This window comes from Zootoca vivipara, chromosome 1 (assembly GCF_965207765.1).
Source record: "Zootoca vivipara chromosome 1, rZooViv2.hap1.1, whole genome shotgun sequence".
Lineage (NCBI taxonomy): Eukaryota > Metazoa > Chordata > Lepidosauria > Squamata > Lacertidae > Zootoca > Zootoca vivipara.
The window spans coordinates 127,071,774-127,099,529 of record NC_142582.1 but is presented as its reverse complement, the minus strand read 5'-3'; the positions used below and the strand labels follow the sequence as shown (position 1 = coordinate 127,099,529).

Genomic DNA, 27,756 nt, shown 5'->3' with positions numbered 1-27,756 from the left:
CTTTTACCTAAGCCAGTCTACCTCTTGAGTGTGCTGTACCTCGAGATGCTTGTAAGTAAACATATTTTATACTTTTAAGAGCATTGTGTCGTGTCTTTTTTTTTAAGAGGGAAAAAGGGAAAAATACCAGGAAGATACACTTTATTTTACAGGCTTAAATCAAGCCTGCGCAAACGCTTTTCTGCTGTGTATTTTGCAAAAGGGGAATGGTTTTACTCTGCTAAAGTTTGGTGCTTGCTAGCGGAAGCGGGGATAGGATATATTAAACAATATCTCCTCATCCACATCCCTGAACATTCCCACAGGACCACTTCCTCGCACCTATCACTTCCAGTCTGTCTTGGAGCAGATGTTGCTGGCATACACACACACACACACACACACACACACACACACAAACTGATGTGGAAATATGGATAACTGAACTTATTGGAAAAATGGGAAACCAAGAGGAACTAAAATGGCATATTCACCCATCCCACTCCTACAAAATAGTGCCACGAGAAACCCTTTCAGAATAGTTTAAAGCAGTCAGCTACCAAGTAGTACAAATAATGTTCTAAACAGGTCTGAGATCGAATGTTTTTCTCCATTGAAACAGGAATTCATTTGCCATTGTTCACAGAAACATTTGGCCACAGGAAGAAATATGAGGCATTTAATATATGGATTTATTTTTTATTTAAATGTGTTACAGGACAGTATATTTTTTTAAAAAAAGGAAAACAACTGTTACAATAGTGACAAGCTTTCTGTTGCTATAACAACTTGTAAAAGTTTTACCAAAAGTCTTTAAAAAGTTGAGATGACAGTAAAATTCTTGATAAATACATAGCACCAAACGTGTTGAATAAGCTATTTCAAATTAGTTTTGAAGCTTACACTACATGCTGCCCATAAAATAAAAGTTTTTCAAAGGTTTTCATATAGTGAAACAATTACCTTTAACTTTCTTCATTGGATCTATTTAAAATTAATAGACTCAAATGCAACAATGTCATCACTTGGATGAAAATATTTATTCTCTTTTTCCTTTGTAATCTTCTTTTGTTTTAGGTGCAAGGTGAAAAACATTTGTTAATGCACAAGAACTCTAAGCCTATTTGAGGAACATAATTAAAAAAGTGAAAATGACTTTCTGCTTTGTGGTGTAGATTGAAAGCCTTTTAGTGAGGCAGCCTGGGATGACCCAAAAGCAAAAGGAAAACTGAAGTCGTCTTTCCCATTTTGAAAAGCTTGAGTGGAAGAGCATGACGGAAAAGAAAATGCAAATGAATCATCATTCTCCATTTTCCCAAATAAATTTCCTTGAAAGGAATAATATTTTGAATTAATTTTTGACTTTATATGGGATACAATCAATAATCCTGGAGATTAATTACAATTTCATCATTTAAAAAAATTGCCAAATAATAGTATTATTTCAGTTAGATATGGCTTGGATTCTGAGATTGTCCTACTGCTCATAAAGGATAAGAATTTCTGACTGACAGTATTCAAAGAAACTATGTCAAATATTCAGACCACTCCTAAATGTGGAACTGCTAAAGCGTGATGAATCTCAAAAGCAGGTGAAAAGTGTAGAGTGAAATCTAAGCCCACAGAGGGAATGTGTTGGGTGGCTATCAGCACACATGTTATCAGCAATATATGCAGTAAGAGAAGCTATTGACATAACAATTTATTTCATGGTAAAAACTTACCAATATCTTTGTGTGATGAAATAGGATTTAAATTTCCAGAATAGCTTTCACCTAACTGAAACATAAACCAAGCAATAAATTAGTAAGCATCCTTTTACAAGTTCACCAGCTATTAAGGGAAATGCTGCACAGCGCAAGTTAAAGCAACATTTCTCTTCTCAAACTCCGTATGTTTTATGACAGTCTTGGTAACAGTGTTACTTCTAAGGATATGTCACAAACCTCAGACACAATCCAGGTGGCTGGACATGCAAAAAGATTGGGGTTATTCACTTACAGAAGACTCCTCGTGAACTAGTTCTTATTGCTTCTAATGCTATACCAGTCCCTAAAGGAAAGAAACCCACTTTGCATTTCTGAACACTATCCTTACTACACTTCACAGTGGAAGAGACCATGTTTCCTCTAATCACCTTTTATCCAGTCCTCAACCAATAAGGTTTGTGGTTGATTGGGGATTGAAATTCAAATCTCCTCAATTCTAGTCTGACGCTAACTGCACCACACTTTACTAACAGATAAGCTGATCACTTCACACAGCTCTACATGTTGGCAATTCAATATTACCTGGCCTGGTGAAGTTTCCGCTCCAAGTACAGAAGAATCAAAGAAATTAAATCCAGGGGACTTTGCAGTAAAGCTAGAAAGGAAAGGAAAAGCAGGCGACTTTGACATTGATCCTTCACTTTTTGATGGAGTTCTGTTGTAAAGAAATAAGAAGAGAAATTTAATAAGAATAGTGGAGAGGGAATTGGTGATAAGATGGGAAACATCCCAAAACTAGGTTTGGTAGAGTCTTTTACCACAAGTGCTCTAGAAAATGACAAGCTCATTAATAATATTTGAACTAAGAATTCTTACAGTTCCAATGGAGTTTCCACCCTACTAGAAGCAGGTGTCTTTGGAAGTATGTTAGGCTCTGGAGTTCTTGGAAAGCTTACAGCATCGTCTTCTCTTTCTGCAAAATGACAGTCAGTTGTTGCCTGCTCATCCTGTTAAAGAGAAATTTTACATACTAAGACCATGTTTATATGGCATTCACTGCTGTTTAAACACCAAGACATACTTATTGGGGGCTTTCAAAAAGAGAACAATCATTATATTCATCAGGCATAAGACTGCCGTGCTTGGAACAACTGTAGTGAAGGTGGGATAAGAAACATTCTTAAATGAATGTATGCATGCATATATCCATATACGTATAATGGAAGTGATACATCACATATAGGCATTTGATGAGTTATTTAACAATATAATGTTTGGTTACAGTTTTCTCTAAGCTTATCAGTTGAAAGACGACTACAAAATCAGAAACGCCTTAAAGTATCTGCTAAAATAAAGAATATCAACGAGGGAAGACTGACTGATCTCGGCTGCAGAGATGTTCTACAAAATTGGAACCTTAATACAGAACACAGAGCTCCTGTATCTGAGCCACAGGGACCACTAACATGTGTGTGAACTTTATAAACTTGCCTTATACTAAAATACCATCTAACTCAATTTTGTATAAAAACTGAGTGGCAGCAGCTCTCCAGTGTTTCAGTCAGGATCTTTCTTATTCCTATCAAACATTGAATTGGGGAGGGGGGGCTTTCACCTGAAAGTCCCTACAGTGGGTTACATGTCACTAAAAACATATAACACAATATTTAAAAACACTGTAAAATACAATGAAACAGTAGATGTGAGTTGAATCAAATTAAAAGAAATAGCACTTTAGTCCACTCCACTAAAAGCATGGGCAAAAGGCGTCATCTTGACCTGTTGAGGAAAGCTATATAATGTTGGTGCAAGATTAACTTCAAAGGGGGTAGCATTCTGAAATTTAGAGGCTACCACTGAAAAGGCCCTCTCACATGCCATCATCCGTCAAATCTCATTTGACAACAGTACCATTGAAAAGAGCCTCCCTGGCCTAGGTTATCATTGATCATTCTAGAGGATGTACTCCATCACCAAATATAGCCCTCCTTGTGAAAACACTTTATTTTTTATTGCAACTACTTTCAAACAGGAGAGCTCACATGTAAAACATTAATTTCAAATGACACTGCATTATACAGCATGCTAAAACTGCAAAAACCTGTGCTAACCAGGCATGAATTTGATGGAAATAAATAGAAAAAACAAAAATAAAATTAAACTGACTTGAAACCCATGGGCAGAATCCTTTGACCTGCTTCCTTCTCCTCGTTCCACATATTCAGTCTTTTTTCCTTCTAGAGAAGATTTTTCACAATAAAAATAATTCAGCTCATCACATGTGAAAATAATATTAAAAAGTAGCACTCATTATACTATAAATTTACTAATTTAAGAGTTGGCTTATTTGTATTTTTTTAGGAGCAGAGAGCATAATCCATCATGGTGTCCCTTACATCAGCCTATATCCTCAACCTAAAGGCAGCGCAGTGCAATAAAACAGATAATCCATCTCTTGATCTACTGTACCGGGGGCTCACCTGTGCACCTGTTAGTAATGGGGTATCCTGGGCACTACATACAAAAGCAAAGAGGTGCAATAACTATACTGAGGAGGTGCTCAAATGACCAGAGAAACTTGAAGAATTAATTTGGCCTGCAAGTAGCATATTTAGAAAAAAAAATCTGGTTTAGATATCTTCTGTATAATCCATATTAATTGCAAAACCTTTAACATCATATATAAACAAATCATTCACAGTTCTATTTTTTTATCTACTTTGCACAATACTGTAATTGGTGGTGGCTGATTTTCCCACTTAAGCAGTGATTACAGGCTCTAATTGGCTGATACCACATGTGTGTGATTGCAGCAGTGGAACATTACCACAAAATTCAACTATCAGCCAACAAAATATATGTTTTAAATAAAAATAGATTTATTTTTAGGCACAGCAGTCCAAACAATCATGAGTTTTCATGCTTTTAGAACCAAGAATTCTACTTTATGCAGTTTGTAATTCATGCAATAAGTGAATAATCAGTATGAAGTTTTTCTTCACAACTATATAATTAGCAAACCCTGGTAGGTTAGGAGATTGAGAGTGTTTCCACAGCACAGGAACTCTAAGCCCAGTTAAGGAACAATTTCTAAAAAGCAAAAAAATGGAAGGATTGAAAGCCTTGGAATGATCCAACTGGAAAAGGATAACTGATGTCATCTTTCTCATCTTGAAAAGCTTGAGTGGAAGAGCATGATGGAAAAGAAAATGCAAATGAATAATCATTCTCCCTTTTCCTAAATAAATTTCATTGAAGGGAATAATATTTTGAATTGACTTTATAAGAAATACAATAAAAATGTTGGAGATTAATTACAATTTCATTATTTTAAAAATGGCCTGAATACTAAAAAAAATTGTATTATATATAACATGGATTCTGAGATTGTCCCACTGCTCTTAAAGGACAGGATTTCATGACTGACAGTGTTCAAAGAAGCCTTACATTTCAAATATTCAGACCACTTCTTCAGAAGAGGGAATTAAATTGCTGTGAGAGTTGGTTGGAACAATTAAAGTTTAACAAATCACAAGAGCAAGTGGAATGGATAGACAGAAACCACTAAGCCCAAGAGCTCTATGATACCATGTGAATCCAGATTGAATCCATTTTAAACATTTTGTTAAAGGAATGAAGCTACTGCGTGCCTATCAGCAATATGTGAATTAATGGAAGCTATTGATAAAACATTTCATGGTAAAAGCTTACCAATACCTTTGTGTGATGAAATAGGATTTAAATTGCCAGCAGAATCTCTTTCACCTAACTGAAACATAATATTCATTATATAAGTGAAAAATTATTAGAAAACTAAGCAATAAATTAGTAAATTCAGGATTTGAAAAACATCATGTTTTAATTATCATGTTCATAAAATGCTGCAAGGTAATAATAATAATAATAATAATAATAATAATAATAATAATAATAATAATAATACATACTACTACAGGGGATCTGCTGATGTAGTGAAACTGAAATTCCAAAAATGAACCCTAGTTGCAAGAACTTGCCATTTCTGCCAGCCTTGTTATTAAACTCCATGCATGTTCCTTCTAGGGGTTATCCCTTCTACCAGTGAGACATTAATTCCACCAAGCGCTCCAGAAGTCAAAGTAAAGACATGACTACATTTTCTTTAAGGTGTTCAGAGCAATTCTATGCATGTTTACTCTTTATTATCACTGTATTCAATCAGCTTTACTCCCAGGTAAGTTAATGGAGGATTATACCCTGAATGTAATATTTTTATTATTTTGTGCATGTTAAAAAGCAAATCAAAAGCAAACATTACATTTTACTAGTTTTGCAACCTGAGGAATGAGATTGCCATACCACTCCTAAATGCAATAATTTACTTCCAAGTAAAACTAATTGCATATGACCATTTTTATCATGAACTGGGGCTCATCATTCCAGAAGAATACCAAAGAATAAATGCAACACCATGAATTAATTGTAGTTATGGTTAATGAAGGAGAAACTGCATATTTGGAATAGGGAATCAGTTTTGCCTTATGCTTGCTACCTGGCATCTCTAGGTTATGGCTCAAACTAGATGAGACATGCAGTTGTGTGGTCCCTGAATCTCTTTACCTTATGGAGATAACTTTGAATGTGTGAGCAGCTGGAAGGGAAAGATCTGTCCATCCACCCTGCACTCTGACTGGAGTCACCAAGGCTGCTTTTCAAACAAGTAACAAAAGAAAAACTCAACTCCATCTCAAGGAAGAGAGGCAGGTAAGTAGATGCATATCTAATTTGAACCTGACTGATGTTAGAGGTAGACTTTGTGGAAGATTCTGCAGAGAAGGTCACAGGCAACTTTGTAATCATCCTTTTACAGGTTGACAGGCTATTAATGCCTGTATGTGGTCTGTTTAAGCAAATCTTCTCTTCTCAATCTTTGGTAAAAGAATGTGACTTCTAAGGACAGATCACTAATCTCAGACAAATCTCAGGTGACTGGACATCCAAAAAGTTGGGGTTATCCTTTTGCAGCTGACTCCCAATGAACTGGTTTTATTACTTACAAATCTATACCAATCCCTAAAGAGAAATTTTGAATTTTGCATTTCAGAATTGTATCCTTATACCTGAAAATGCCTATTAGGTTGACTATAACTGCAGATTTCATGTTGTCTTTCTAATATTTATTGTACAGTATTACATTGATATCTTGTTCACTCTCCAAAAAAACTCACAGTTGTGGAAGCCATGGTTTCTCCCCCAAGCTTTTATCCATTCCGCACCCAATGAGGTTTGCAGTTGATTGGGAATTTAAATCTGCACCTTTTCAGTTCTCGTCTTATACTAACTACATCATGAATACATTTCTCAAGCTCACACAGCTCTGCATTTTGAAAATTCAATGTTACCTGGCCTGGTGAAGTTTCTGCTCCAAGTACAGAAGAATCAAAGAAATTAAATCCAAGGGACTTTGAAGTAAAGCTAGAAAGGAAAGGAAAAGCAGGCGACTTTGACATTGATCCTTCACCTTTTGACGGAGTTCTGTTGTAAAGAAATAAGAGGAGAAATATATTGGCAATTGAGGGCGGGAATTGGTGTTAGGTTGGAAAGCAGCTAAAATCTGGGCTTTGTAGGGTGTTCAAAAGCATGGGAGAATGACAAAGCTCATATCTGAGCTAAAAATCCTTACCGTTCCAATGGAGTTTCCACCCTACTAGAAGCAGGTGTCTTTGGAATGTTAGGCTCTGGAGTTCTTGGAAAGCTTACAGCATCGTCTTCTCTTTCTGCAAAATGACAGTCAGTTGTTGCCTGCTCATCCTGTTAAAAGAGAAATTTTACATACAAGACCATGTTTATATGACATTCACTGCTGTTTAAACACCAAGACATACTTATTGGGGTTTTTAAAAAAGAGAACAATCGTTATATTCATCAGGCATAAGACTGCTGTGCTTAAAACAACATTAGTAAAGGTGGATAAGAAACGTTCTTAAATGTATGCGTGCATCCATCCGTTTATAATGGAAGTGAAAAAAATGAAGAAGAAATAAATCCTTCAATCACCTGTATATAGACATCACACAAAATTTTGATTAGTTATTTAAACAATTTCTGTACTGTTTAGTGCCTTTAAATGCCTGCTGAATTAAAAAGCCTGGACCCATGATATGGAACACATAGCTCCTGATGGATACGAACCATGCATTTGAGCCATGGGGGACCACTCACATGTGTGTGAACTTTATGAAGCTGCACTGTGCTGAAAGGGCATTAAAAGGTAAAGATAAAGGGACCCCAACCATTAGGTCCAGTCATGACCGACTCTGGGGTTGCGGTGCTCATCTCGCTTTATTGGCCAAGGGAGTGTCCAGGTACAGCTTCCAGGTCATGTGGTAAGCATGACAAAGGCGCTTCTGGCGAACCAGAGCAGCGCACGGAAATGCCGTTTACCTTCCCGCTGGAGCGGTTCCTATATATCTACTTGCACTTTGACATGCTTTCGAACTGCTAGGTGGGCAGGAGCTGGGACCAAGCAACGGGAGCTCACCCCGGCGGGAGGATTTGAACCGCCGACCTTCTGATCAGCAAGCCCTAGGCTCAGTGGTTTAACCCAAAGCGCCACCCGCATCCTGAAAGGGGATTGGTCTAACTCAATTTTGTATGCACATTGAATGGCAGCAGCTCCCCAGGGATTCAATCAGGATCTTATCCCTACCAAGGATTGAATCTAGGGCATTCAGTATTTTTTATTTATTAAACTTCTGACCCTCTTGAAGGTCCCTAAAATGGGTTAAAGGGTTAAATGGGTTACCTATCACTAAAAACAGTACTTCACTAAAAACATGGGCAAAGAGGGGCATCTTGACCTGTCGAGAAAAGCTATACATTGTTGGTGCAAGAGGCACCTTGTTGCAGGCAGCATTCCACAGCTTAGAGGGTACCACTGAAAAGGCCCTCATATGCCATCATCTGTCAAATCTCATTGGGCAACAGCAACATTGAGCAGAGCCTCCATGGCTGAACTTATCATTGATCATTTTAGAGCATGTGCTCTATCACCAAGTATAGCCCCTCCTTGTGAAAACAGGACCCATTCTTTTTATTGCATCTACTTTCAGACAGGAGAGCTTACAAATGACATTGCATTATAGAGCATTATAGATAAAACAAAATGAAGGTAAACAGACTTGAAATGCTTGTGCAGAATCCTCTGTCCTGTTTCCTTCTTCTCGTTCCATAAACTCAACCTTTTTTACTCCTAGAAAAAAATGCTTGCATTAAAAAAAAACCCAGGCCATCACATGTGAAAAGAATATTCAAAAGTAGCACTGTTGGTACCATTGATCTACTATTATAAGATTTGTCTTCTGCAAATCAGTGATCACTTAACCCATCACAGTGTCCCTTACATTAGCCTCATCCTAAAGGCAATGTGTAGCATGAGAGTGAAGTGCAATTCCACAGATTGCAAGATAGTCCTCTCAGGGGCATAGGAAGATAGGGGCGGTGGGGGTGGGCCGCCATCGCGGTGCCCGCCCCGCCCCCAAAACACGTGCCCCGCCCCCGGAATGCGTGTAATGCCCCTCCGGGAGGCATGCTACGCCTCCGGAACGCGTGTCACGGCCCTCCGGGAGGCGCCCCATCCCCAGAACAGGCGCCAGCCCCGCTCCCGCTCCCGGAGCATGAAGCTCCGCCACTGAGTCCTCTTGATTTGTTGCCCTGGGGGGGTGATATATACACCTGTGAGGAATGTGGTATTTTGGGCACCACAAACAAAAGCAAAGGGAAGGGGTTCAGGAACAATACTGAGGAGAGGCTCAAATGGCCAAAGAGACTTGAAGAATTTATGTGTCCTACAAGTGGCACATTGAGAAACAAGGCTGCATAGGTATCCTGTGTAAGTGGGTCCATATTGACTGGAAAACCTTTAATACAGTATATGGGCAAGTCATTCATAGTTCTATTCTTTATCTACTTTGAAAATGCTGTAATTGCTGATGTCTAGTGTTCCTGATTAAGCAGTGATGATGACTGACACTAATTAGTTGATCCCATATGCTGTGTGTGATTGTGGCAATGAAACACCACCACAAATATAATCATCAGCCAACATAGTGGTTGTTGCGACACAATTTAATTTTAGGCATAATAGTCCATAAATTCACAATTCTTCATTATTTTAAAATCAAGAACTCTAATTTATGCAATTTGTAATTTACACAGTAAGTCAATAAGCAGGATGAAGTTTTTTTCTTCTCTTTAGCTATATGATTATTTATAAAGTATTTTAAACAGTGTTTTGTATTCTAACGTTTCAGTTGCATTTTATACCTATTTCTGCAGCCTCAGCCTCAAACCACTGCCTGTTGTTTGTTTGCTTCTGATAAGATAGCAACCTAAGACAATAAACAGGATAATGAGTTTGTTTCAACAGCATTATCTTCATGCAAGAGTCTTAATCCATGCTTTCACTAATGAAAATATGATTTGTTTAAAAAGTTACCTTAGTGGTGTTTGGTTTTGCAAGCTTGTTACAGATGAAAGCTGGGCATTTTTTGCTATGTTAGTTCCTATGGTGTCATTACATTTCTAAAACAGAGGACATATTTCAAATGAAGGGAAGTACAAAATGATAAATTCAGACATGTTGACTTTTCCTTAGGCTGTACAAATACAGCTCTTTTGACCTCTATTTACAGGTCATGATTTTGAAATATTATTTTTCCTGCCATCAGATCTGCTCCAGTTTGCCCTTTTGGTTTTCCCTAAAAAACCTAAAAAACCTAGAAGAAAATTGCTATAGTGAATAAATTAATTTGCATTGCTGTAGATTTGCTTAATAGGTTCATTTTTGTTATGTGTTAAATAAAGAACATATAACTGAAGTGAGTATAGCATTTACTTTTTACTTAGGCTTTCAAAAACAAACTCTGATATATACCTATTATGAAATATATTAGGACACCTCATTATAGTGTGAGTTGCTGTACTCTTAAAAGGGAAAGACAATGCATATTTATAGCAAGGAAGGTCAAAAGAAAAGGATGTAGAACATTGCTCTGGCATGCTGAAGAACAACATAGTGGTACAGCAATAAAACTGCTAGCACATTTACAAAGCTAAGCAGGGTCTGGTATGTTTCAGATTGGATGGGGGAAAGCACGTGTTGTGATTCCTACATTACAGGGTGTTTGATTAGATGACCCTCATGGTCTCTTCCAGCTCTACAATTCTATGATTCTATGAAAACAAAGGCACAATGAAGTCGAACTTAAGCACTTGCAAGTTCCATTAATTTTTCTGCAGAATTAAGAGACTACTCATATTTCTCTCACTGAAGTCAATGGAACTTCAAATTGCTTATTGGCATCACATAGACTTATAATAAGTCTATATCAAAGGATGAAAAACATAAATATTGCTGAATTTATTTATTTAATTTTACGTACCACTTAATTGTAACAAAGCCTCTAAGTGGTTTACAAGAATCAGGGTTTGGGGGTTTGTAGAGCAATTTCCCTTTCTATCAAACCTATACCTTGTTAGCTGGGAAGAATGGGATGGACCAGTGTAGTAGTGGTGTAGATTGGGTGGGTGAAGTGTGTTTCTTGCTATATGTCTGCATGGAATCTCTGACTCAGGGCCAGACCCATATGCATATTCCTGTCTGGATAGATAGGTGAGATTGTCCTGCAATTTTTTTGGGGGGGGGGAATTGTTATATACAGGTAGAACAAATTTTCTGGTTGTGTAACGCCTCCCACTGAATCAGTGACCTTGCATTTTATTGTTTTGCATTAAAAAATACCTAAGAGAAAGTGATGGCTGTATAGATGTAGCTTGTGCCCCTCTCTAGAGAAGAAGGATTGTGTCAGGTAAATCCATGCTTCTATGGAAGGGCCATAGCTCAGCAAAAGGTCCCAGGTTTAATCACTGGCATCTCCAGGTAGGGCTGGGAGAGAACCTGAAGCTCATCTTATGTTAGAAGCGAGAACATATTTTGTGGCTACTGCGCTGGTTACCATTTAGCTTCCAAGTCTAAATCAAAGTGGGTTTTTTTTCACTTTTTAGGTTTTTCACAAACTAAGACCCAAATCTATCTCAGAAATCGCCCTTCCTCGTGTAAGCCTGTTATATTGTTGTTGTTGTTTAGTCGTTTAGTCGTGTCCGACTCTTCGTGACCCCATGGACCAGAGCACGCCAGGCACTCCTGTCTTGCACTGCCTCCCGCAGTTTGGTCAAACTCATGTTCGTAGCTTCGAGAACACTGTCCAACCATCTTGTCCTCTGTCGTCCCCTTCTCCTAGTGCCCTCAATCTTTCCCAACATCAGGGTCTTTTCCAAGGATTCTTCTCTTCTCATGAGGTGGGCAAAGTATTGGAGCCTCAGCTTCACGATCTGTCCTTCCAGGGAGCACTCAGGGCTGATTTCCTTAAGAATGGATAGGTTTGATCTTCTTGCAGTCCATGGGACTCTCAAGAGTCTCCTCCAGCACCATAATTCAAAAGCATCAATTCTTCGGCGATCAGCCTTCTTTATGGTCCAACTCTCACTTCCATACATCACTACTGGGAAAACCATAGCTTTAACTATACGGACCTTTGTCGGCAAGGTGATGTCTCTGCTTTTTAAGATGCTGTCTAGGTTTGTCATTGCTTTTCTCCCAAGAAGCAGGCGTCTTTTAATTTCGTGACTGCTGTCACCATCTGCAGTGATCAAGGAGCCCAAGAAAGTAAAATCTCTCACTGCCTCCATTTCTTCCCCTTCTATTTGCCAGGAGGTGATGGGACCAGTGGCCATGATCTTGGTTTTTTTGATGTTGAGCTTCAGACCATATTTTGCGCTCTCCTCTTTCACCCTCATTAAAAGGTTCTTTAATTCCTCCTCGCTTTCTGCCATCAAGGTTGTGTCATCTGCATATCTGAGGTTGTTGATATTTCTTCCAGCAATCTTAATTCCGGCTTGGGATTCATCTAGTCCAGCCTTTCGCATGATGAATTCTGCATATAAGTTAAATAAGCAGGGAGACAATATACAACCTTGTCGTACTCCTTTCCCAATTTTGAACCAATCAGTTGTTCCATATCCAGTTCTAACTGTAGCTTCTTGTCCCACATAGAGATTTCTCAGGAGACAGATGAGGTGATCAGGCACTCCCATTTCTTTAAGAACTTGCCATAGTTTGCTGTGGTCGACACAGTCAAAGGCTTTTGCATAGTCAATGAAGCAGAAGTAGACGTTTTTCTGGAACTCTCTAGCTTTCTCCATAATCCAGCGCATGTTTGCTATTTGGTCTCTGGTTCCTCTGCCCTTTCGAAATCCAGCTTGCACTTCTGGGAGTTCTCGGTCCACATACTGCCTAAGCCTGCCTTGTAGAATTTTAAGCATAACCTTGCTAGCGTGTGAAATGAGCGCAATTGTGCGGTAGTTGCAGCATTCTTTGGCACTGCCCTTCTTTGGAATTGGGATGTAGACTGATCTTCTCCAATCCTCTGGCCATTGCTGAGTTTTCCAAACTTGCTGGCATATTGGGTGTAGCACCTTAACAGCATCATCTTTTAAAATTTTAAACAGTTCAGCTGGAATATCATCACTTCCACTGGCCTTGTTATTAGCAATGCTTTCTAAGGCCCATTTGACTTCACTCTCCAAGATGTCTGGCTCAAGGTCAGCAACCACACTACCTGAGGTGTACGAGACCTCCATATCTTTCTGGTATAATTCCTCTGTGTATTCTTGCCACCTCTTCTTGATGTCTTCTGCTTCTGTTAGGTCCTTACCACTTTTGTCCTTGATTATGGTAATCTTTGTACGAAATGTTCCTTTCATATCTCCAATTTTCTTGAACAGATCTCTGGTTTTCCCCATTCTATTGTTTTCCTCTATTTCTTTGCATTGCTCATTTAAGAAGACCCTCTTGTCTCTCCTTGCTGTTTTTTGGAAATCTGCATTCAGTTTCCTGTATCTTTCCCTATCTCCCTTGCATTTTGCTTGCCTCCTCTCCTCCGCTATTTGTAAGGCCTCGTTGGACAGCCATTTTGCTTTCTTGCATTTCCTTTTCCTTGGGATGGTTTTCATTGCTGCCTCCTGTATAATGTTACGAGCCTCCATCCATAGTTCTTAAGGCACTCTGTCCACCAAATCTAAATCCTTAAACCTGTTCCTCACTTCCACTGTGTATTCATAAGGGATTTGATTCAGATTGTATCTTACTGGCCCAGTGGTTTTTCCTACTTTCTTCAGTTTAAGCTGGAATTTTGCTATAAGAAGCTGATGATCTGAGTTACAGTCAGCTCCAGGTCTTGTTTTTATAGCCTGTTTTACAGCCTGTTATATAGCCTGTATAAACTAAAGGCACATGAAGCCACCATTCTGCTAAAGCTAAGCTGATCTGGGTTCATTCGGTGCCCATATATGATTACCTGGGAATCACATGCACTCTGCCTTGGATTCCAGGAAAGAACATGGCCCTGAGTTGTTTTTAGCTTCAGAGAAGTTATAAACCCTATCTCTTCCAGAAGCTTTCAGTGGCTGAATTATAATGAGGTTCTGTGCAGGGGGCTGCCTATATTGTTGTTGAAGCTTTGAACTGCCCCTGCTTTTTAATTTTAAAAAATGTTGCTGTTGTTTGCTTGGATTGTTTTTGTATGTTTTGTTTTTATTTTAGTATTTATCCTACTGTATCTTTATGGCTTTAGTTTTTGTGGTGGCACATAAATGAAGCAATACAAAAATAAAACATTTAGACATCTACCAGTAGATTTGTTTTTCTGTTGCCGGTTTTATATATACATAGAATGTTACAATGTGAAAACTGACTGCTTCTTTTAAATCAAATCATCTTTTAAACAATAGATACAAAAAAATTGCTCCTGTTTTGCCCCTGGTCTCACCTGCTTTCCATTTGCATACCTGTCTTTCATTTTCTACATGGCTGAAGTATATACTGGTCACTGCTGAATGTCCTGCAAAATCTTTTCTCTCTTCTATACCTATATTATTTAATGGCAGTTTGATATAATTAGCCATACATACCGTAATTTAGCTTTATTATTAAACAACTGAAAACAAAATTGACAATAAATGCTGATAAACAGCATGAAGGTACCGTAATCAGAAAGCCACCAGCTTGAAGATAACGAACTTCAGGACAAATATACCAGTTTCTTAAAACATATATGGATGACTTCTGAGAAGAACTAGTGCAAAGTATTATGTGGAAAAGTCTCTGAATACTATGTCTCCTTTGGTGTAGGCAATTCAGAGTACAGAAAACACACTGATGTATTTGCCTATACAACAATTGTGATCATTCTATATTATATTATTATTAATTATTACTATTACTATTATTACTATTATTATTATTATTATTAACTGCAAACCACAGGGTGGTTTACAATATAAAAACATAGCTGCTAAACCAGGTGAGGATAGCTGTTGAGCCTCAGGCTTCTCCTGCATGCGAAGACAGGCTGTGGTGGATTGGGTGGATGAGACCCATAGTGGGTCCAATGGTCAAGAAGGCAGTTTCTGCATGTGCTGTAGAGGGAACTGAGGGGCAGATGGGGCTCAATAATAATAATAATAATAATAATAATAATAATAATAATAATAATAATAGTGCCCATACAGTGATTGTGTCCACTGCACAGAGTGTGGAGTCCCCCTCAGATGTGGCAGGGACTGTTTACCATGGGATAATTAAGATCTACATTACTCCTCACCTAAAAAGTAAAAAAAATGAAACCTCAAAATATTTTCTTTACAGATATAAATTATACCTCTCTGTGTTTGCTTCAGAGTTGAGAAACTTCGGACTAATTTCTGACAAATGCTAGGAAGCTGTAATGATTCATACATCTGATGTTTCTCTTTTAACACATGGTGACTCTCTTTGAACAAGCTGAAAGAAGAAAATAGCTACAATGAAAGCAAACAGTAAACAAGGTGAGTGGATTTTCCAAAAAGAAAAGAGAGATGGAAAGGCCAGGGGTGCCTTAATGAGGTAAAAGAAAAAACATTGAAAAGATGTACCTTCTCTGCCTAAGCTAGAATCCATGATAATATCTTTACTGGGTAATACCTGCCAATGGGCATGACACAAACATGACAAATTATAGAACAGAAAGAACGTAACATGGAGCCATATAGGGACAAAACATTTAACACATGCCTGTACCTTCCTTTAAAAAAAAAATCTCCCATCCTAAAATGCAGTATACAGAGGATCTTGCATTAATTGCAATAAAACAAAGACATGTGACATCAAATGCAGAAAGATAGCACAGTGTGTATATTACAGCATTTACATATGTCCAGAATTTCCTGTAAATAACCAGAATTTGGCCTTCAGAAACAGTGTCTGGGCAGAAATTGCTGAAATGTCGGGAAAATCCAGACGTATAGCAACCAATGTCAGAAGTGTAGATTTTGGCAAAATTCCTTAAGAATAGCTCAGCATCTTAACAAAACAAGAAACAAAAACCTCAACAACTTTTGTATCCGTTTTTTCGCTTTTTGAAATATAGTATGGCAATCCTAGTTCAATGGGAGATTTGCCAAAAGTTTAAGTGAAGTCAGAATTGCACCCTTAGACTTCAGTAAAGTATCTTAAGATAGAGATAACGCTTTTAAAATAAATATTTCTATCTTGATAAAAAGGTATAAAAGCAATGTTATTCTCAATTACTACTGCAATGGCAGTTCAGAACTAGCCCCTCTTATTCATGTGCTGATCAAAAGGTCTGCACTGGCATTAGAGTAATGCAGAAGCCACTTTCTACTGGTACAGAGCACTGGCAATAACTATTCCTTCTCCTCTGGAAACTCTAGTGTTGTTGTTTTTTTTGGGGGGGGGGACTCACATACAAAATAATGTAAGGAATCAATACAATATAATCTGCACAATCTTCAAACACTACAGCTCCTATTATTCTTCAGGGAAAGCCTAGGCAGTTAAAGGGGTATAAACATGATATATATGTTTGTTGTGTAGATATGTTGGAATGCTTATATAGATAGGATTATAGCATTGCAGTTTATGGGACTTGTTTATGTGTGATAAAGTCAGTTTTAAAATACTGCCTTTCATCAGATGCCTTCCTTGCTTCAAGATCTTTTGCATTTTCCTTTTCTATCACTTCAGGCTTGTGTTGATCTTCTTTCGTCTTTTCAATTTGCTAAAAGAAAAATTATATAAATAAATGATATAATTGTATCCATGGACAGTATTCAACTAACTTCTTGTACTAGCTCAAGGATTAGCACTAGTTTAAGGGAATTTCCTCCCCGCCCCTCCTTCTGCATATATCTCACCTGCTCTCATGGGTTGGAGGAACCTCCAGAATAGATTTAGGGGGTACAGATGAGAGGGGGACAGAATCTTCTACCACAAAGGGGAAAATCCTTGCACTAACAGAATATTCACTGTAGCACTATGTTTAATACAATGCCTCCCTTTATTATGCACTACAGGGTAGCCCAGGCATCCTCAAACTGCGGCCCTCCAGATGTTTTGGCCTACAACTCCCATTATCCCTAGCTAACAGGACCAATGGTCAGGGAAGCTGGTAATTGTAGTCCAAAACATCTGGAGGGCCGAAGTTTGGGGGTGCCTGGGGCATATAAAGCATATATAAAGCATATATAAAGCATATAAAGCAGTTTGCTCCCAATGGGGGAGATCTGTTCATATTGCCATAGGCTTCATTGAAAAATCTGGTAGTTCCTTAAAAGTTGCAAAGTTGCTTCCAGCATGGAAAGGCAGTCTTATTTTTCCATGAATTGTCTACACTAACCAAAGAAACCCAAGGGTCTATCTCTGCCTGCCCTTGTTTAATTCATGGCACCTTTTCACCTTAAAAAGCCCTCAGAATGACTTAGACCAATAGTAAAATAAAAAAAGGAATCAATTACAGTAGCTTAGATTCAGAACTTGATCTACTCACAGGAGGACACCTGCCATGATGAAAGAAAGGGAAGCAATTTTCACTGATTCCCACTTTCCACTGCACATAGCCCCCCATGGGTGTACCCAGGATCAAAACTGGGGGGGGGCAACAAGCCACGCCCCCACCCCCAGCCACCCGATTGGCTGGCGATGACATGGCCGGGATCTTCCCAGGAGGCGTGGTCAATGTCCACGCCCCCCCGGAGGAGAGGGGGCGGTCACACGGTTCTCCGCAACTCCTCCCCGCCGGCCTCTGCTCTTTTTACCCTGGAAAAAAACAGCGCGCGCCGATGGTAGGCTGGTGTGTGCACTCTCTCTCTCTCTTTCCCTCACGCCCTCTTCCTCTTCCTCCTCCCGCTCGCTTCTGCAGCGTTACAAGCCTTGCCACAGACGCAGCTTTCCAGCCTTTTCCAGGCAGCCGGGGGCAACTCCCACCGCTGCCTTCCGCTGGGGTCTGTCTGCTGGGGTCTGTCTGCCTTCTGCTGGGGTCTTACGTTGTGCCCGCTGCGGCAAGACCATGTACCCGACCGAGAAGGACAAAAGCACGCACCGCGAGCTGTCTCTCCCCCCCTTTTAGCTTCGGGGGGGGTCAGCTGCCCCCCTGCCCCCCGGGTATGCCCATGTAGCCCCCTATGAATCTGTTATTTAGAGTTGTAGGAACCTCTGAAGCAGTATAGAAGGTGGGGAGGCTACAGGGAACTAGCAAAAATCACCTTCATCTGTCAGATTGCAATCACTTCTGTAAATGAAAGCCCTTTTGTTCATGGGAGGGCATGACAGGATCCAATCTATTACATTTCTTTAAACTTATTAAAATCAGAATATAAACTACCAAAAAAAATATTAAGTTTTAAGACCATAGAAAACCTATTGGAAAAGGTAATCTCTCTGTCACCACCATAAAGGTAAAGGGTAAAGGGACCCCTGACCATTAGGTCCAGTTGTGACCGACTCTGGGGTTGCGCGCTCATCTCGCATTATTGGCCGAGGGAGCCGGCGTATAGCTTCCAGGTCATGTGGCCAGCATGACAAAGCCGTTTCTGGCAAACCAGAGCAGCACATGGAAATGCCTTTTACCTTCCCGCGGTAGCGGTTCCTATTTATCTACTTGCATTTTGACGTGCTTTCGAACTGCTAGGCTTCAAATGGGCTCTATGCTGTTTTGGCTGAAATTTTCAGATGTTTTTCTTCATTTGCACTCTTATCTTTGTTTCTGCTGTCTCATTGCCTGTAGCTGCCTAGTAATCCACAAAGGTGTTTCAACTCTGGCAAGAGGGAATGGGTTCTAGGGGCTATTGTGTCTACTATTTGTGTCTGTGTACACACCATACATTTAAAGCACATTTCTTGCTCCCACCCCACAAAAGGAATCCTGGGAACTGTGGTCTACCCCTCACAGAGCTACAATTCCCTGCACCCTTAACAAACTAACATTGTCAGGATTCTGTGGGTGGGTGCATTAAATATATGTTGCATATGTAGCCTAAGTGAGCTCCAAAGTCCACCACTACAGCTTATGGATAGTAGAATCAGCAGAATACTCCTGCAATGGACAGTAGTATTCACCCAGCTGAATACTCCCCCAATCTGGCAACTAACCTGATGCATTAGTCTCTGGAAGTCTTAAGTGGTCCTCCACCCTTGTGGAGGCTTGAAGAACCTATAAAACCAATCTTACATCTCTCTGGGTTATGTTCAGAAAAGCAAGTGCTATAAAGAACCCTGTTGAAAGGGATTGAAAGTCTCTGAATCCAGTTCTTCAAAAGCTATATGGGCCTGAGGCCAAAGTCATACATTTATTAATAATGCTATGTACAACATACCGGTACTTTGTCTGACACATACAATCTTTTTACAGGTGTTACTGTGTGGCATGACACTAGACTATGCAGAACCTTTCAGACTTTTTAGTGGGAACTGATATACAGATTTTAAAAAGCTGGCCTAGCCTTACCAGTTCTCCTTGTTCAATAATAATGCATGGATCAGGCAACACTGTGAATAGGATGCAGGATTTTAGGTGTTTGAAAGGGAGGTATGCTATGTGGTTGATGTAGTAATTTTAAATTGCTATAGGTATGTGTGTGACTGAAATGAGGGAGGGTGTTTATGCTGCTTGTGACTGTGTGAATATGACATGGCAATATGGCCTTTCTTTTACATTGATTGGAGAGAGAGAGAGAGACCAGAACACTGAGCAGTGAAATGGTTCAAATCTCTGCTCAGCCATGAACTCTGCGGGTAGCCTTAGGCAAGCCACTATTTCTGAGCTACTGCCCCAAATCTGCAATAGGGGACAATAATGGTGACCTACATACTCAAAAGATAAAGGAAAAAGAATCGTAGCTGGAGCTATTAATGTCTTCAAGAAAATGTAGAGTAAAGTTTTCCTGGCAACAACAAATAAATTTCATTGACATTTATATATGACCTCTCAGTTCCTTTATTTAACTTCTAATCAGTCAACCACTATGTAGCTGGGTCTTCAGTCTCTTCCCCCACCCCCTCATAAGTCTGCTGTTACCTGTCAGATTCTAAAATCCTGTCAGGCGCTTAACATAGGATGAAGATTTTTTAAAAAAAATTTGTGGGAGTTAGGGGGGCAGTGGGGCTCTGTTGAGAGGGTGAGGGTCAGGATTTGCTAGATCTGAGTGAAATGAGAGACCTTGGGTGATTATGTTATCTGATGTGTGGGTTCATGGGCGTAGGCAGGGGGGGCAGGGGGGGGCAATTGCCCCCCCTAGAAGCAGGGCCACTGGCCAGCCTGCCCCACTGCCCGCCCGGTGCCGTCTCCCTTCTCCCTGGCTGGCTGTGGGGCGGGCGGCGGGAAAGCACCAGAGCCGCGCAAAGCGTTTGGCTGGCTTTCCCTCCCTCCGCCCCACAGCCAGCAAGGGAGAAGGGAGACGTCCCTTCTAGCCGGCTGGCTGTGGGGCGGGCGGAGGGAAAGCCAGGCAACCGCTTTGCGCGGCTCTGGGGCTTTCCCTCCACCTGCCCCAGCGATTGCAGAGGGGGAGGAGGGGATCGGAGCAGCCCGATTTCGGGCTGATCCTGGCTCCCCCTCGTCCCTTCCGATCGTGGAGGGGGAGGAGGGAGTCGGAGCAGCCCGATTTCGGGCTGCTCCGATGTGGCCCCGCCCCCGCCCCTTGGCCCCGCCCCTTGCTCCCCGCCCCTTGCCCCCCCTGATTTTCATCCTGGCTACGCCCCTGTGTGGGTTGGGTATCATCCATAATGCTTCAGAGGAAATCCCATTTTGTCATCTTAAAATAGTATGAACACAATAATTACCAACTACAGAATACAGCTTGAAATAATGTAATATATCTATATCAACTGTGAGTGATATACTGTAATAGTATTTTAGCAGATGGTAACATAACATGGAATTTAAAAGGCATTTTACCTGTTTGAAATAATTAATTTTCTTTTGTAGCTCTTCTGCTGTTTTTTCTAGTTCAAGTGATTGCTGCCTGAGAACCACTGCACGTGTAAGAATTTCTTTTGTGTTGTGCCTCAAAGAAGCACTTTCTTATGTTAAGGAATCAATAAAACATACACAACAAACAGTCGAAGTAAAATGCTAAAGGGAAACACATTTTTGTGTGCTCACTTGGATTTAAGCCTTTGAAATAAATGGACTTATTCACACTTACGCTGTTTAACTTGGATAACTTTTAATCTCAACCCAGATTCAGCCACATTTGGGCTGAACATGCTGTGTGAATCATTTGCTTTTAACCCAGACAAAAATGTGCTGGAATCCACATTTGGATGATAAACAGTGGCATGCCATGCAATATTTAGGGCTTAATGTTCAGATAAACCACTCATCACAGCCTTTGTTCATGCCTGATGGAGGGGACAATTGTCATATCACAACTGTGCTGGTTGTGTGAAACGAGTTCTAGTATTTCAACTGAATTGCAGGATTGAGCTCTGCTTCCGAAAATCTAAAACAATGTTAGCAATGCTATTGCAAGAATTAAGACCATTCTGCATAACAACTAGCACAAAGGGCCTTTGTGTATTCAATCTATAAACATCATACTTATTCCATTTTTATCCCACCCTATCCTGAAGATTCATGGTGAATTATATATGACAAAAATGTACCAGTAAAAAATGCACATAACTTTTAGCATTTATTGTAAATACTATAATTTAGAACAAATCTTTACTTGTGAATAGCAAATAGAGCAGTAAATAGGACAGTTCTAAACCAAAGTTAAACTAATATTTCTTCCTTGCTTGTGACGTTGATTACAGTAGCTATATGACCTGAACTATAGGATTTGTTCTTACCCCTCTACATCAATTACAGTTCAATAGACTTCTTAAAGAACTGGAAGACAATGTAGATACCTGTGTATTTCAACATCTTTCAGCAATCACAAAGTCAGTAACAAAGACAAGAAAAACCACAGCCAAGAAAAACAGACAATTTTTAAGCTGAGTATATGGATACATCTGTAATGCCCACTGCGAAAGTGACTGGAATGGACCAGGTTCTGGAGAAAGGAAAGTTGTTCATGAATTAATCTCATTTTTATGCATTTTGGGTAAATACTGATCACAAAGGTTTTTTAAAATAGCTTTTCATTCCAGATTGTGCTGCTATATCATGTTCTCACCATGTTAATCTGCACAATGGATCCTGTTTTGGATTCATTGCTGTTGCTTGAGGCTCAGGTGGCCTCAGTGGCACGAACTGGTCAAGGATAGTCTCGTCTGTACGTAACCTCTAGGTTAGATTACTGAAACGTGTTATACATGGGGCTGCCTCTGAGTGGTTCAGAAACTGGCTGATGCAGAATTCAGTGGCAGATTGTTCACTGGGGCAAGATGTTTTTAGTATATCATTCCAATCCTTGACCGACTGCACTGGCTGCCAATTAGTTTCCAGGTTCAATTCAAAGTGATACGGTAGTTTTAACAATAAAGCTTTATGGCTCAGAACTGCAATATCTGCAGTGCCTCTCCCCATATGAACCAACCCAGACCCTGTGATCGTCATCAGAGGCCCTTCTTTGTGTGCCTCCTCCGTGAGAGGTCCAGAGGGTGGCAACACAAGAACAGGCATCTCCTGTGGTGGCTCCCCATTTGTGGGGAGGCTCACTTGGCATCTTTGTTATATGTATTTAGGTGCCAGGCTAAAACATTCCTAGGTCTTTGGCTAATTAAACTATAGACAGTGTGCCAGTGTGGTGTAGTGGTTAAGAGCGGTAGACTCGTAATCTGGGAAGCCGGGTTCGAGTCTCCGCTCCTCCACATGCAGCTGCTGGGTGACCTTGGGCTAGTCACACTTCTCTGAAGTCTCTCAGCCCCACCCACCTCACAGGGTGTCTGTTGTGGGGGAGGAGGGGAAAGGAGATTGTTAGCCGCTTTGAGACTCCTTCGGGTAGTGATAAAGCGGGATATCAAATCCAAACTCTTCTTCTTCTACACCTTTTAAACTGGGTGTACTGTTTTTGTTTATTATGGTATTTGTTGTTATATTGTGAACTGTCCTGTGATCTTCAGATGAAGGGCAGTATAGAAATTAAATAAATAATAAACAATGACAATAATATCAGGTGGATTGAAGGGCAAACTGTTGATCTGGGCATACCCTTAAAGAAAAATAATCCCAACTCACTGCAATCTGTTGAATTAACTTTTAGATCCATCCCTTCCCAACACTGTTTTATTTCTGTGGATAAATTCAAAGCATTTTGGCTTACCTTACAGAATGTTTTCCCCTCTCCTCCTGTCATGTGACATTATAGTAGTTCTCCCCCCCAAAAACCCGGACCCCATTTTGTGGGGGTGCAAGAAAGAAAGGGTAAGAACCTCATTGCACAAGCAGAATGCCTTGCACCGGGCTTCCACTGATAGAACTCATTAGGTGAATTCCACCATGTGTATGGAATTCAGTTGGGATAACTGGCATTATAGAAACTATGTTTTTACCTCGAAGCTCTATCACTTCAGCTTCTTTCTGTTTAAGTAGCTCAGACTGTTTCAGAACTCGCTTTTGGATTTCTTCAAATTCATTTTTTTCCTGGAGATATTCCTGAGCAATGGGAGTTGCTAAATATTTTTCTTGGTGCTGTTTAAAAGTCTCTTGATACTGAGTTGCGTAATCCTGGTACATTTTCCTTTTAAAACAAGGAAATACAATCACCCGCCTTAGACGCCACTTAACTATCTTTTCAAAGCAAGGCCAGTACTTGTGAAAATTGCTCAGTTCAACACAGGGGAAATTTGAAAAAAATACAGTATGTGTTGCCTTAACTGAACTACAACATAGTTGGGAATATGAGAAACCACCTGTATTTTTCTATTACTTTTCAGTGATAGGATGCAATCAGCAATTGCCATTGAAGTGGTGGTGTACCCCAAAATATAATTCTCCATTAAAGAGTAGATCCTTATCTTCCTGAGTGTTCACATTTTTATAGGTAACAAATTCATTGCTTATAATCAGCAATGTTTTATGGAAGTCTTAATATACAGCTGTCAAACATTTCTACATACTTGTCTTTTTCTGTTGATTCCTGGTGATTCTGAAGTTCCTTCTGCAAATTTTCTTCATGCTGACTAAGAATCATGTATGTTGGTTTCCAGCTAAGGCAACAAATTTAAAACTACAGTAAGCATCTAATTATTAAAAGCATAGTTTAATTATATTCATAAGTAACAAAATCATCATAAAAATGGATAATTCCCACCAGCACCTTTCTATTTACACTCTCCCTTCTTGCTACCAGAAAATAATGTGATGATGTACTCTGAGAAACAGGAACCTAGGATATACTTTTGGCTCATAGTCACCTTTGTGAGCCTAAGCTAAAACTTCTGTGCTTTTCTCATTTATTTCAATTGCATGTAGCCTGTATCCTGTGTAAAGTTCAGCACAGTACTAACATGTGCACCACCTTTTCATATCACAACATACTCACACTCAAAAATACTCATTAATACAATAAAACTAACTGGAACCCAGAAAACCTTCTCAATTGCTGCTCTCAGACTCCATAACTTCTTGCCAAGGAAGGCCCAGTTATCCCTGTCTCTGATGACTTTCCACTGGTTGGCAAATGCATTTTTATTAATACAGTACAGTGCAGAAGACTCCCTGGAAAAGACCCTGGGGTTGGGAAAGATTGAGGGCACAAGGAGAAGGGAACGACAGAGGACGAGATGGTTGGACAGTGTTTTCGAAGCTACTAACATAAGTCTAACCAAACTGCAGGAGTCAGTGGAAGACAGGAGTGCCTGGCGTGCTCTGGTCCATGGGGTCACAAAGAGTTGGACACGACTAAACGACTAAACAACAACAACAGTCCTTTGACCCATATGTTGATTTGTAAGTAAGTTGTGGTTGGCTCTAAATGGTTATTTGTCTTTTTTATGTTTTTCAGTTTGTATTTTATTGCTGTTTTATTGTATTTTGACATTTTTATTACTGTAGACCATAATACCTTGGTTTATGAACTTAATCCGTTCTGGAAGTTCGTTCTTAAACCAAAGCATTTTTTACCATAGCAGTAGGGGACTCAGTTTACAAATGGAACACACTTAACAAGAAGTGAAACATGTTCTGCCTCCAAGGCAAAGTTCACAAACCAAAACACCTACTTCCGGGTCTGCAGCATTCTTAATCCAAGTTGTTCATAAACTAAGCTGTTATTAAACCAAGGTACCACTGTACTTGTATTATTGCTGCTAGCTGACTGGATCACCATTTGACAGAAACACAGGATATAAGTGTAACAAAGAAAGAAAGGCATAGCAGTAGTTAAGAAACTGGTGTGAACCATGCAGTGCTGAAGTACGAAATAGAGTAGGCACCGACCCACACCTTTTAGGGGCCCCACAACAACAGATCAAAATAATATTGATTTGATCTTGAAAGAAAATTACAACCAAGCTTTCTTAGTTCAATGTTATCCCACTAAAGCACACACACAACCCCCCCCCCCATGATTTTGACTGCCTAGGGGCTTCTGCAGGGTTTAATCCGGCACTGGAACCATGAAGTTCCCAGTTCAAATCTAAGGCTGCATACACACTATACCATTAAATCACAATCAAAGCACATTTTTCCTCTCAAAGAATTCTGAGGAATGTCTTTTGTTAAGGGTTGCTAGGAATTGTAACTGTGAGAGGTAAACTATAATGTCCAGAATTATTTGAGAGAAAGAATGTTATTTAACTGTGCTTTAAAGGTATAATGTGAACACATATCACAAATTTTCCAGGTGTCTCCACCCATTCAGACACTCTACCATCCATACAGAGTATGTAAATAATAATACTGACTGACCTGACTGACAGAGTTGCTGTAAGATTATAGAGATAATGTACTGAAAGCACTTTAAAGCCTCAGAAAGTGCTATGTTTCTTCTGCCTGTAACAAAATAACTTCACACCCCTTCTGACTAGCTAAATCCATAATTGCTTGATTACAAAGAGGTATATTATAGCCAACTGCGGTTTCAGAAATAAAGTTTTTACCATATACTTACACATTACAATTCTCTCTACAGCTACTGTTTCTTTTGCGTAGGATAGCAATTGCCTCTGCATTCTTGTTAATTTCTTCTTGTAGCTGACAGATCTCAATCTTTTTCTCTGCAGTATTTGCAGCATATACTGAAAGAAAATATTTATTTCATGTATGATGGAATTTAAGATCGGAATAGGTCACTGGGATACAAACTATACAACTGGAACCATCCACTGTGTTCCAAGGGCAGAATTTACCTAACAGTCTGTCTCATCAGCAGAAGCTGTGTACAAAGACTTGCTTATACCTGCCCTCCTCTGCTCCCCACACACTCCCAAAATTAGTCTGGGGTTGGGGGAGAGGGTATAATTCCAACCAGCAAGCTGAAATGCTTGCACAGATAGAATGTTTGAAAGAGCATGAGGCTAAATTCCACCCAGAATGTTGATCCAGCACCTTCTTATGCAGGCATAGGCAGCCTCGGCCCTCCAGATGTTTTGGGACTACAACTCCCATGATCCCTAGCTAACAGGACCAGTGGTCAAGGATGATGGGAAATGTAGTCCCAAACCATCTGGAGGGCCGAGGTTGTCTATGCCTGTTCTTATGGATACTGGAGGTCTACTATGCAGCCCTGCTTTCTAGGGCTGCTACGTTCATTTCAATAAGGCAGCAGGTTCTTGTGCATGGTGGGGTTGTGTGTGTGTGTGTGTGTGTGTGTGTTTTGTTAGATATGCCTTTGGATAGACACCACAAGTTGTGAATCATAACCAATTCTCAGACCAAGAGTACAACTTCTCAATGATGAGGACCAGTTTCCATTACAATCCACCAAGGATAAGAGGAATGCTTCTATTAAGGAAAAGCAAAGGGTATGCAGAAGTATATACGAGAGGTTAAATTGTAACAAATGCAAGATTCTGACAAAAGTCTACTCACTCTGTATCTGTTGCCTCAAATGTTCCTTAGAGTAAGATGCTTGCTGCAGCTGAAACACTGTAGCAAAAATATATAGATGAATGATATCATTGCCTTCAGATATTAAGTGTGAAAACTAATTTGCATTTTTAAACAATAACTTAAGTTACTTAAATACCAGATTTTATTTCAGTGCTAGGTGTATTCAAGCTGTTTGCCTATGGCTTGCCTATATTAAACTTTACCCCATTCGCTGCTTCCCCTCCTTCCCCATCCCAAAGCTGCTTTTCCTGCTTTTCAGATGCATTTACCTTATAAACATCCATCCAAACCAGTACAAAGGGGGAAATTGCTGATGGGGAAATGGAGTTGCAAGGAGAGGGAAGAATTAAACCATTCCTGCTATTCTTTGCTATTAATTCTCCTCTCTCAAATTTGCTAAGAAGTGACTGTTAGGACCTTATAACATGTAGTTTGGCATTGAGTGTAATTCTATCTTAACCCAGTAACACAGATCCATATGGGACTCAGCTACATTAATACTGTAAAGAAAAAGTGTTTTAAATGTGTTATAACACTGTGAGGCTAACAATATATGCAGATAATCAAAAACTATAGATAACTGAAGGCTGGGGATCTGAGGACTCTCCATTGCTTGTTTCCAAAACTGAACCACACTGCAACATACCAATCTGTAGCAGTAGTTTGTTCAGGTGGTTTAACATGACGTCAGCCAT

The 27,756-nt window shown here is 39.8% G+C and overlaps 1 protein-coding gene across 1 annotated transcript; it reads right to left on the bottom strand.

The window, feature by feature from the left end:
* Positions 1 to 958: 958 nt before the first annotated feature.
* On the bottom strand, positions 959 to 27,756 carry C1H14orf39 (chromosome 1 C14orf39 homolog). Its single transcript, XM_088661293.1, has 16 exons — positions 27,708 to 27,756; positions 26,121 to 26,247; positions 24,127 to 24,216; positions 23,560 to 23,747; positions 22,076 to 22,118; positions 21,014 to 21,134; positions 16,749 to 16,843; positions 15,446 to 15,567; positions 14,574 to 14,653; positions 10,165 to 10,250; positions 9,993 to 10,057; positions 3,855 to 3,922; positions 2,565 to 2,686; positions 2,271 to 2,403; positions 1,704 to 1,758; positions 959 to 1,307 (listed from the first exon to the last, which is right to left on the bottom strand). Exons 1-16 carry the CDS (start codon positions 27,754 to 27,756, stop codon positions 1,117 to 1,119), a joined length of 1,635 nt encoding a protein of 544 aa, XP_088517419.1. The 3' UTR covers positions 959 to 1,116.

Coding starts and splice junctions, on each gene's coding strand:
- C1H14orf39 (XM_088661293.1), bottom strand. CDS start 27,756: ATGGCTGACGTCATGTTAAACCACCTGAACAAACTACTGCTACAGATT. Junction 24,217..26,120: donor TGTAGAGAGAATTGTAATGT/GTAAGTATATGG, acceptor TTGTTGCCTTAG/CTGGAAACCAACATACATGA. Junction 22,119..23,559: donor TGAAGTGATAGAGCTTCGAG/GTAAAAACATAG, acceptor TCCTTTCTCCAG/AACCTGGTCCATTCCAGTCA.